Here is a 12,135-nt window from a genome sequence, read left to right as displayed (position 1 = left end):
AACCAACAATGCACCGACCCCTGAGGGCATCAGTCACCGGCAGGGAGTGTGGTGAGGGGAGATAGGCCTCCACACTTGGAGGGCCTGGGAGTTCCCAGAGAGGTGGAGTCTAAGACCCAACCTGACATATAGACACAGACAAACAGGCACACACAGACACAGACATGCATTCCCACCCTCATGCACACATATACAAACACTCAGCACTCACCCAACGTAGGAATAAACGTAAATGGACATGTACACACAATCACACTCCCCAAACATACTCTATACCCCGGGTCCAGGTATCCACCCCCAGAGATGGAAACGGCACCCAGACCCAAGAGATGTTACCCTTCGCTCCGGGGTGGAGGCAAGCAGACCGCCCCAGGCTCCGAAGCAGCAGGGAGGCCAATCGGACAGCCAGCATCTCTTCCCAGCCCCCCCGCCCCGATGGCTAGTAGAGAACAGGGGTGTGTTAAGACCCCATACCTCCCTCCTCCCGCTCAAGTGTAGTGTTGCTGCGTGTTGCTCTAAAGTGTATTTAAAACAAGGGAGAGCATGGTGCTGCTGCCAGCAGGTGTTAGCACGGCCCCTCCCAAGAACCCTCAATGTCTACATGGATTTAAAATTGAGAGGTGGGCACCGGCGCCAGAGGTAGGTTTGAATACACAGACCATCTACTGGACGCCGTTAACGTGCCCACCCTCAAGGCCCTATATATATATATACATATGTGTGTGTGTGTTATGAGAGTGTAAGTAATGTGGATGTCTAAGTTGTGAGATAAAATTGAGGCACAGGTGGCCAGAAGAGGACAGAGGGGGGGGGAATGTCTCCCCTGCACCCTGGTGACACACCCGCACCCCAAGGCCCTACCTGTGTGGGTGGGTGTGGTGGAGCGGGAAGAGGGAGGCAGCCGGGGATGGGGAGTAAAAGAAGGGAGGGGAGGATGTCCCTCCCTAGGGCCAGCTCCCCCGCTGACCCCAGTAGGCACCCCCGTCCTCTGGTATCCACCAAGGCAAGGGAGCCCAGGCCCATCCAGACCGGGGCCTACGGCAGCAGCACCGCCAAGCCCCACAGGACCCGGGGCAGCCCACCCTACCCCACCGCAGAGGAAACTGTACCCACCCCAACATTCAATCATCTCCCAGACTACATAAGACACAGACACCCAGGTTAAGTTTATTCTTCACCTCTCCTATGTCTCTCCCCCACCTGCAGAGTGGACTCCTGCAAGGATGGAACAACCTCCCTGCCAGTTGAAGAGCCCCCCGGTTAGGCCGATGCACAAGAGGCCCCCTGCGCCAGGGCTGAGCCCCCGTGCACCCACCCGCCCACAACCTCGGCGACACACCGACGAGGACCGAAGCCCCCAAGGCCCAGCCAGAGCCCCAGCACGGGGGCGAAGCACCCCCGAACCCCAAACCCCCACGCCCGCCCCGGATCCACTCAGGGGCAGCCAGGCCACCAGGCCAGTTACCTACGTCCACCAGCACAGACCATCCTCCAGCCCCGCTGCACGCAGCCATGAAGAGAACAACCTCTGAGAGCGACCAGAGCCACTAACCAGGTTATGAACACAACTCCTGGGTTAAGCCCTCCAGGGATAACGTCTCTAGGGGTCCTCCAGGTGCCCTAAGCCCATCCCAACCTCCACATCAACCACAATAGCCAAGGCAGGACCAAACCACGACCCCCTACCCCCACTAGGTGATGGAGCCGATCAAAGGAGCCCAGAGGGATTGATCTAATGTGGTGGCAGAGGCTATATCGAGACTAATGTGATCTATTAGATCAGGCGTGTCCAAACTCCGGCCCGCGGGCCAACTGCGGCCCGCGATCCATTTTTAATTGGCCCGCAAGTAATTTTATAAATAGAATCGAATATGGCCCGCACTTCAACTTTTGCTTGAGTGTATTGCACTTCTTAGTTTTAACACCAGGGGGAGCTACTGTCGATCAAGACAGTTGCTCCACCAAAAAGGACAATCACAGAAGAAATTTAGCCCAAGTTAGTTACTAAACATGGCAGAACCAAAGAAGCGAAAGGTAGAAAGTGAATGCAGAAAATTTCAGACACGGTGGGAGAGTGAATATTTCTTCAAAGAATTCAAGGGGGAGTGTGTCTGTTTGATCTGCACTGAAATTATGGCAGTTATGAAAGACTATAATGTACGACGTCATTATGAAACCCAACATCAGGCCTCCTACACTGGTGCTGAGCGAGAGCAGAAATTAAAGCAAAGGGTAGCTCTCCTGCAGGGTCAGCAACAGTAATTTTTTCATGCTCAAAAGGTCCAGGAAAAGGCTACAATAGCCAGCTATGCCAACTCATCGCAAGACATGGCAAGCCCTTTTCAGATGGAGACCTCATAAAACACGGCCTCGTTAAAGTCACCGAAATAATGCGCCCGTCAACAACGTCAGCATGTCCAGAAATCCAGTTGTTGAAGACTTGTCAGCCAACATTAAACTGCAAGTGTCTGATAAAGCTGTGCTTTTGATCTTTACTCCATCGCATGCGATGAGAGCACTGATGCCACAGACACCGCACAGCTGCTATTTTTTTGCGGGGAGTGAACAAGAGCATGAGCGCTTTAGGTGAGTAAAAAATATATTCCACAGTACCCGTGTGTTAATGTGCAGGTACATATGCTTCAAATATCAATAATGCGCATCAATTCTGTCACTATCCTGCTTTTGCACACCACTTTCTTATATGCGCTTTTCTTGTTAACACACAGAGTACACACCGCTGTGCACAGAGCACGCACACGCAAAGTCAGCTGATCTCATCTGATGCAGATTTGCTCCTTGATCAAGTGACATTTGTCTGGATTTTTGGCACGAGTGGCGATCAGCACCGCGGCTGGATGTCCCGATTTACATACCCAGCGCAGCTGATACTCACCAGAATAATTTACTAAAATTATATGCACTCCTGTTATTAAGTCCAGTTCAGTCTGTTAATGTTGATAACGGTTTCAAACGAACGTTAATAGGTGTGTTGCTAAGCCCAATAACTTAAATAACAAACTTGAAATTTACCTGTCCCATTTTCCCCTTTATTGTTTTTTTTCTCTTTACTGTAAATCTTCTGTCTAAGAAGAAATCTGAGGCTGCTGTTCTGAGAATGAGCGACCAAAGCTTTTTCTGAATAAATCAATAAAGATCCATTTATGGAAAGCTGTGATGAAGGCAGTTTTGTCTTTAATTATATTCAACAATATAACATATTCGACCACTTTTAAGTGATTTTTCTAATTTTAATACACTAAAGTTAAGGTTATATACCTAATTTCTAGTAAGTGGCCCAGCCCCTCCTATATTTTTATGTATGTGGCCCTCAGTGAAAAAAGTTTGGACACCCCTGTATTAGATAGTTTCTATATTGGCTAGAATTAAGATTATTTTTCCAGTTCATGAGGACCGTTTTCTTGGCAATGCATAGGGCAGTAAAAACCATGTGGACTGTATTAGTTTCTGTAGTGACATCATCCAAATTTCCCAACAAGCATACTAAAGGGGAGGTTGGAATTTTACATTTCAGACACTTTGATAAGTCTTCACATATCTCGTGCCAAAACTTCTGCACTGGTGGACAGAACCAAAGAGCGTGGATGTAATTGTCTGGTGTATTGCCTTGACAGTGTGAGCAGTTGTTGGCAGATATAAAGCCCATCTTGAACATTCGATGACCTGTATAGTGCACTCTGTGTAGTATTTTGTATTGTATTAATTGCAGACTGGGATTTTTAATCAATTTAAAGGTTTTTAAGCAAATCTGAGACCAGACGTTTTGGTCTAAGCTGACTGATAAATCTGCTTCCCACTTTGCAATAGGAAGGGATATTGATTCATCTATTTTAGAAAGTGTTCTGTATATTTTAGATAATAATTTGGGGGATTTAAGATTTAACACTTGGTGGTGTTTGTAATTCAACTTGACTAAGGTTAAATTTCTTTTTTACTATGGATTTAATTTGTTGATATTCTAAAAATCTTTTCTTGTTGATCCCATATTGTGTAACTAGTCTGTCAAATGGAATAAATTCTGTTCCCTCTAATATATGTTCTAAGTATTTAATTCCTTTACAACTCCATTCTGGGAAATTAATCATATTATTGTTTTGTAATATGTCAGGGTTATTCCAGATAGGTGTACGTTTGCATGGGATTAATGAAGACTCCATTATTTTTAGAAACTCCCACCATGCTGTCAGGGAAAAGCTGATGTTGATGCTTTTAAAGCATTCATGTCTTTTGATGTTTGAGCTAATAAATGGTAGGTCTGAAATCTCTAGATCATTGCATAGTGCCTGTTCAACATCTAGCCAGGGCTCATCTAAGAGGGTACATTTTAACCATTCTGAGATGAACTGAAGCCTGTTGGCTAAGAAGTATTGGTGAAAATTAGGCAGATCTAATCCTCCTCTATCCTTGGTTCTTTGTAGCGTTTTTAAGCTGATACGTGGAGGTTTATCTTTCCAAAGGAATTTAGAAATATGTGAATCCAGAGATCTGAACCAATCTTGTGATGGTTTGTTAGGGATCATTAAAAATAAGTAATTTATTTTTGGCAAGATCATCATTTTTATAGTGGCGACCCTTCCCATGAGTGATATGGGTAGAGATTTCCATCTAGTCAGATCGCCTTCTACTTTCTTTAGAAGTGGGATGTGGTTTAATTTAATTAAGTCTGAAAGCTTAGGAGAAACATTAATACCTAAATATTTAATATTTCCAGATTGTAGTGGGGCAGAAGAAGAATTATGGAAGGAGCAGTTAATGGGAAGAACTGTAGATTTTGGCCAGTTAATTGAATAATCTGAAACTCTTGAAAACCAGTTTATTAGAGTAATTACCTCAGAGAGGTTGATTTGTGAGTTTTGCAGAAAAAGCAACACATCATCCGCATAGAGACTGATTTTATGTTCTACGTTCTTACATTTTATGCCCTTAATTGTTGTAGCCTGCCTAAATGCTGCTGCTAGAGGTTCGATAAAAATTCTTTGAGGTTCTTCAATCAGGTTTTAAAACCCTTCACAGCACAGAATCTGCATTATTAGGGGTTTTTAATGACATCCTTCTGGCATGTGATTCTGGTAACCATGTTGTTCTTGTCTTGCTTGACCTAACTGCTGCCTTTGACACCGTAGACCACAATATTCTAATTTCTCAATTACATGATGTAGTGGGTATTGGTGGCACTGTATTTAATTGGTTTAGAACTTTCTCTGTCAGCCTTCTCGGTTACGAATCGTCTTCTGCTCCTCTGTGATGCGGCATCCCACAGGGCTCAATTTTAGGGCCACTGCTCTTTTTACTGTATCTATTGCCTCTGGGTTCTATCCTTAGAAGGCATGGGATCTCATTTCATTGTTATGCCGATGACTGCCAAATTTATTTGCCACTAAAGCACAAGGATGGCATCTCCATAAAACCTCTCTTGACATGTCTAGATGAAATTAAAGCTTGGTTGGCTCTAAACTTTTTAAATTTTAATGAAAAGAAAACAGAAGTGTTGGTGTTTGAACCCAGTGGTCCCTGTGAGTCCTCCTCTGTTGTTTTAGGATCCCTGGAAGTCTATTTTAAACCTGTTGTTACTGACCTTGGTTTTAAGTTGGACAGTGATTTTAAATTGGACAACCAAATCAGAGCAGTGGTGAAGTCCAGTTTTTATCATTTAAGGTGACTGGCAAGAGTAAAATCTTTTCTTTCGAGGCAGCACCTTGAAACAGTGATCCATGCTTTTGTTTCTTCCCACCTGGACTACTGTAACTCACTTTATATGGGGGTCAGTCAGTCATTGCTCTCACGTCTGCAGCTGGTTCAAAATGCGGCTGCACGACTCCTAACAGGAACTCGAAAAAGAGAGCATATAACCCCCGTGCTAGCCTCTCTGCACTGGCTGCCTGTGTCTTTTACAGTTAATTTTAAAATTCTTATGTTTGTTTTTAAATGCCTTCACAGTCTTGCCCCGCCTTACCTCTCTGAGCTTCTTCATCCCCACATACCCTGTTGGTCTCTCAGGTCAGCTGACCAGCTGCTCCTGGAGGTACCGAGATCCAGGAGGAAGCTCAGAGGGGGCGGGGCCTTCTCTATTGTGGCTCCAAAATTATGGAATAATTTGCCCATACACGTTAGAGAGGCCCCTTCACTGTCCACTTTTAAATCACTTTTATTCCTTGGCTTTTAACCTCAGTGAGACTTAGTTTCTCTTTTAATTGAAGTAGTTATTTAATGATTTCACTCTTCTTTTATTTGGTTTTTACTTATATCTCATGTAATTTTATTTTACAGTTCCAATGTACAGCACTTTGTGTCAGCTGTGGTTGTTTTTTAAAGTGCTTTATAAATAAATAAAGTTGATGACATTAGTGACGTTTGTACTAACTTGGTTTTAAAGCCTTTACTTTAAAATATACGCCGTTCAATAGCTGACCTTAATCTTACAGAGAATGACCAAAGCTCATGTAGAAACAAACAAACAAATGAACAAAAGATTTTCTCCTTCATTTCTGTCAAACAAAGCTGTATGAAACGTTTCCAGCTGTTAGTATCATGGTTGCTAGGCAACCTGGGCAGCGCGACGGAGGCTAGACCGTCCCATTTCACAAGCCTCGCACTTCCGGCCTTAGCGGTCTTTGAGTACGCGGCCCTTGTGGACTAGTGATGGTAAATTTGATTCTTTTTACTGAATCGAGTTTTAATGAGTCACTCACCAAAGTGAATCAGGTTTTTTGAGTCATTTGATTCACTGAGTCAGTTGACCAGAGAGTGCAAAAAATTTACATTTTCACTCAAACTTAATTTGTTTCTGTTTTCATGTAAATCCCACTGCTAAGATGAATGATTCTAAAAAAACAACAACTATTTTATAGAGCAAAAAAGAGCAAAAACATTTCTAAAATTAAGCAATTTCCTATCAAAATTGCTTAATAAACATTTATTTTGTTTATTTGTATTTTATTTGTCAAATATATATTTTCTCATCTAAATGTCCACTGAGCTGTGAGCCAGGGGGCGGTAATGCACCTTAACATTGGTTGCCAACCAAGAAGAAGAAGAAGCTGTGAGCCAGGAGGGAGGGGGTGAGTGAGTGATTCGTTCGCTCGCTCTATGATTCAGCACAGGAGGGAGGTGGTGAGCGAGTCCTGAGTGATTCGCTTACGCTTACGATTCAGCACAGGAGGGAGGGGGTGAGCGAGTCCTGAGTGATTCGCTTATGCTTACGATTCAGCACAGGAGGGAGGGGGTGAGTGAGTGAGTGATTCGTTCGCTCGCTCTATGATTCAGCACAGGAGGGAGGGGGTGAGCGAGTCCTGAGTGATTCGCTTACGCTTACGAATCAGCACAGGAGGTAGGGGGTTAGTGAGTCCTGAGTGATTCGTTCGCTCTATGATTCAGCACAGGAGGGAGGGGGTGAGCGAGTCCTGAGTGATTTGCTTATGCTTACGATTCAGCACAGGAAGGGAGGGGGTGAGTAGCTCGAATGTGCTGTTAGCATGTTAGCAGAGCGATGCTACTGTGAACCGAGGAGCTATTTTCTTGATGTGAGCTTCTACTCAGGGTTTTTTCTTCCAATTCAGAGCAGAAATGCTTTTGTTAAGAAACTGGCTGTTGTTTTTTCCCCCCCACAATTTTAATTATAAGCTAGATATATTTCTACTAAGCGAATTAGTTTGCTAACAGAAACAGGGATGAGTCAGTGAGTCATTTGGGCTTGTGAATCATGATTCACGAGTCAGTAAAGTGATTCTCGAGTATTGAACGATTCGTTCACGAATCGAACATCACTATTGTGGACCGTTAAGGCTGCAGACCCTGAATTGGGATACAGTCCACGTCTCAGTTAGGCAGAGAAAGTCCAAGTACTGTGACAAAAAATATTCCTTAAGGATAAAAGTCTTATCCGATACCGGCGTTTACCAGGCCAAATTTGGCCGGAGTTGAATAGTCACCAGACTTAGAAGCTCGCGCAACATAACGCAGGTTTTGCAGATTCACTCCGCGCTGCCGTGGACAGGGAGGCAGGGAGCGGCCGGGCGGGAACAGCTCAGAGCCAGCGAGCGGCACCAGATACGTATAGGATGGCTTACGAAGATGCCAGGGAAAAGGGGGGCGACAGTCAACGCCAGGGACCGCAAAACCAAACGCCAGACAGGCCTTCAATTTCAGTAATCTCCCACTCCGTTTGCCGCGACGGCGACCTCGCTTCCGCAGAGACGGCACAGGTACACGGAGCAGGTGAGTAGGAACCAACGACAGGAGTGGAGGCGGTATTTTGTGTGCATTTCCCAGTCGACACACCGGCGTATTGGGAGATAGTCGAAGATCAAGTAAAACGTGGCGATTATAGAGCAGCAGGGAGTCTACATCATAACAAAATAAAAACATTAAAACAAAATTTGGAGGAACAGACGGCAAGACATACACATCGGCGCCATCTTCGATCCAGCAATCTGCGATTTTCTGTTTGATTTAGTGGAGTCGGTTGTTCCCATGCATCATTCTGTAAGTGTGAGAATGAACTAAGATTAGAAAATGTCAAAATATAAAGTTTGATTTATTTTTATTCATCACAGCATCCTAAACTTTGCTGAACTTTCTGAAATATAAAATGAACTCGCTGAGTGTTGACTGTCATAACTCAAGAAAAGTTGAACTGGGCTGACCCAGTTGAAACTAATTTTAACAGTTTAAACCAGTTAAACCAGTTTACCTGGGTCAGACTTGTTACTGCATGTTGTAACCAAACATACCACACCCTGCATCATGTGATTGGCTCTTGGTCGCTCTGTAAGAATATTTCTTTAGCGCCTCCCTTCACAGATGTGTCTGTATCAGGATGGGTCTAAACAACATGGTGTAAATGCAGTTGCTGGTGAGCCTCATTTCCTGTAGGAGGTGAAAAAGAGCAGAGATCTGTTTCCCTTCAGAGCACAGAGGTTGTTTCTGTTCAGAGGAAGTGAAACTGTCTGACAGTCACTGAGAGACGGTGAAACGGCACAGCACATGAATCAAATGGATCAAACAAAATTCTGCTGTTCAGTCTGTTTGGATCTACTGAAGGATCCGGTGACTATTCCCTGTGGACACAGCTACTGCATGAACTGTATTAAAAGCTTCTGGGATGAAGAGGAAAAGAAGAAAATCTACAGCTGCCCTCAGTGCAGACAGACTTTCACAGCGAGGCCTGTCCTGGAGAAAAACACCATGTTAGCAGATTTATTGGAGGAGCTGAAGAAGACTGGACTCCAAGCTGCTCCTGCTGATCACTGCTATGCTGGACCTGAAGATGTGGCCTGTGATGTCTGCACTGGAAGAAAAATGAAAGCCTTCAAGTCCTGTTTATTCTGTCTGGCATCTTACTGTGAGAAACACCTTCAGCCTCATTATGATGTGGCTCCATTAAAGAAACACAAGCTGATGGAGCCCTCCAAGAAGCTCCAGGAGAAGATCTGCTCTCGTCATGATGAGGTGATGAAGATGTTCTGCCGTACTGATCAGCAGAGTATCTGTTATCTCTGCTCTGTGGATGAACATAAAGGCCACGACACAGTCTCAGCTGCAGCAGAAAGGACTGAGAGGCAGAGAGAGCTGGAGGTGAGTCGACAAAACATCCAGCAGAGAATCCAGGACAGAGAGAAAGATGTGAAGCTGCTTCAACAGGAGGTGGAGGCCATCAATCAGTCTGCTGATCAAACAGTGGAGCACAGTGAGAAGATCTTCACTGAGCTGATCCATCTCATCCAGAAAAGAAGCTCTGATGTGAAGCAGCAGATCAGATCCCAGCAGGAAACTGAAGTGAGTCGAGTCAAAGAGCTTCAGGAGAAGCTGGAGCAGGAGATCACTGAGCTGAAGAGGAAAGATGCTGAGCTGAAGCAGCTCTCACACACAGAGGATCACATCCAGTTTCTACACAACTACCCCTCACTGTCAGCACTCAGTGAGTCTACAGACTCATCCAGCATCAATATCCGTCCTCTGAGCTACTTTGAGGATGTGACAGCAGCTGTGTCAGAGGTCAGAGATAAACTACAGGACATTCTGAGAGAGGAATGGACAAACATCTCACTGACAGTCACTGAAGTGGATGTTTTACTGTCAGATCCACCAGAGCCAAAGACCAGAGCTGGATTCTTAAAATATTCATGTGAAATCACACTGGATCCAAACACAGCAAACACATGGCTGTTATTATCAGAGGGGAACAGAAAAGTAACAGCAGTGAAACAACAACAGTCTTATTCTGATCATCCAGACAGATTCACTGACTGGCTTCAGGTCCTGAGTAGAGAGAGTCTGACTGGACGTTGTTACTGGGAGGTGGAGTGGAGAGGGGGAGGAGTTGATGTAGCAGTCGCATACAAGAATATCAGCAGAAAAGGAGGGGGTTATGAATGTGTATTTGGACATAATGACAAATCTTGGTCATTAGATTGTGACAACAAAAGTTATACATTTTGGTACAACAACATTAAAACTCGTGTCTCAGGTCCTCGTTCCTCCAGAGTAGGAGTGTACCTGGATCACAGAGCAGGTATTTTGTCCTTCTACAGCGTCTCTGAAACCATGACTCTCCTCCACAGAGTCCAGACCACATTCACTCAGCCGCTCTATGCTGGACTAACATTTTGGTTAAATTATGGAGACACTGCTGAGTTGATGAAAGTGAAATAGACTGAAGTCTTTCATATTGTGGGTTTAAATCTGTATTTTAGTTTCATTTTATTTTCTCTCCATCATTTCTGCACAGAGATCAGCTGTCAGTCAAACATTATGGGTGGTACCTCCACATCTTCTAGTTGTTCTCTTGATGTTTCTGAGTTTTTAAAGGAGATCTTTCCTGTGACTGTTTATGGAGGCTATCACTGCTCATCATCATTTTGATTTACTAAAATATTTCTCCACATGAAAATGTAAACTTCTCTATCCTCTAAATGTTTCTGGAATATTTGTATTGAAAAATGTCGGTCGACATTTCTCTTTATGAGTATGGCAGACCATGTGTGTGTGTTTGTGTTTGTTTTTGTCAAAATCATCAAACAAATGAGGAAAAACTGTGATTTTAATGAATGAATTCATATATTGTGTTGATGTTTTATTGTGTGAATAAACTGGAAGGTTTGACTATAAATCAAACTTTGAACAAAGTCTTTTCTTCTGTCTTCATTCCAGGATCTCACTCAAATCTGATGCAGAAAATATGAAACTAATCTGAGAGAATAACTGAAGCAGTTTTCCTCCTGAAGCATCACAAAGTTCAGAGTTCATGTTTAGAGCAGAAGATTCAGCAGTCGCTCTGTGACCTTTCAACTTTCTTCACTAAAACAGCTTCATTACAGAGAAACAAGTCACATTTTCTTCATGTTCTTAAGTCCTTTCAGATGTTTGTAATGGTCCTTGAATGCAGCATCAGTGTTGCAGGTTTAAAAGGTCACTTTCTGTTGTGTTCAAAGATTTCCTTCAGATATGGTCTTTAATCAGTAAAGCCAGTGATACAGCAGTGTCATTAGCTGTGTTATTGGCACCAGGCTGTGTTTATGTATGTATTTAATTGTGTCTGAGGATGTCTTCAGCATGAAATGATCATTTGCTCAGCTGCTGTGTCTCATCTCTTATCAGACATTGGTTGGAACAGAGTTTTGTTGCTGACCATCTGACAAGAGGGTGAAGAAAAGCTTCATGCTTCATTTGGACACTACGTTGGACAGAAGTCTCCACAAAAATGACTCAGAAACACAAATATTATTAATGAAAGTCCAAATGTCAAAAAGGGGTCATACATGATCCTGAGAAATGTCCTTGAACATTTGAACATGAGTCAGAGGGTTGTCAGGTTTCTACACTGCATCGTGGCATCAAGCCTGAGATGTCTGTGTAAACAAGTATGGAGGACACAAATGCACAGACGCAGTCGAGCTGTTTACTGCTGATGAGGAAGGAAAATAGTCTGTTGGATATTAAAGCAGCATTTATTAGAGTAAGAACAGATACTTGTGTCCTTCATTTGATCCCCGTCAATTTACAGAAGACTTAAGGACCCTTTGACTTCTAACATACAGCTGCATGTTTACAATTTTATTATTGATTTATTTCTAGCAAAGCGAGACTTTACTGATTAAAGACATATAATCAGACATA

The 12,135-nt window shown here is 43.6% G+C and overlaps 1 protein-coding gene across 1 annotated transcript; it reads left to right on the top strand.

Annotated features, from left to right (window-relative positions):
• Window positions 1-8,842: 8,842 nt before the first annotated feature.
• LOC148097645 (tripartite motif-containing protein 16-like) lies at window positions 8,843-10,897 on the top strand. The gene has a single exon (XM_087831971.1). It carries the CDS (start codon window positions 9,004-9,006, stop codon window positions 10,669-10,671), a length of 1,668 nt encoding a protein of 555 aa, XP_087688097.1. The 5' UTR covers window positions 8,843-9,003; the 3' UTR covers window positions 10,672-10,897.
• The last annotated feature ends 1,238 nt before the right edge of the window (window positions 10,898-12,135 follow it).

Source organism: Neolamprologus brichardi, chromosome 18, assembly GCF_056152115.1.
Source record: "Neolamprologus brichardi isolate AB-2024 chromosome 18, ASM5615211v1, whole genome shotgun sequence".
In the NCBI taxonomy this organism is placed as follows: Eukaryota; Metazoa; Chordata; class Actinopteri; order Cichliformes; family Cichlidae; genus Neolamprologus; species Neolamprologus brichardi.
The sequence above is the reverse complement of the archived record's forward strand: the minus strand, read 5'-3'. Positions and strand labels throughout refer to the sequence as shown.

Bases quoted from the DNA above. Each gene is read 5' to 3' on its own strand.
- LOC148097645 (XM_087831971.1), top strand. From the start codon at position 9,004: ATGAATCAAATGGATCAAACAAAATTCTGCTGTTCAGTCTGTTTGGAT.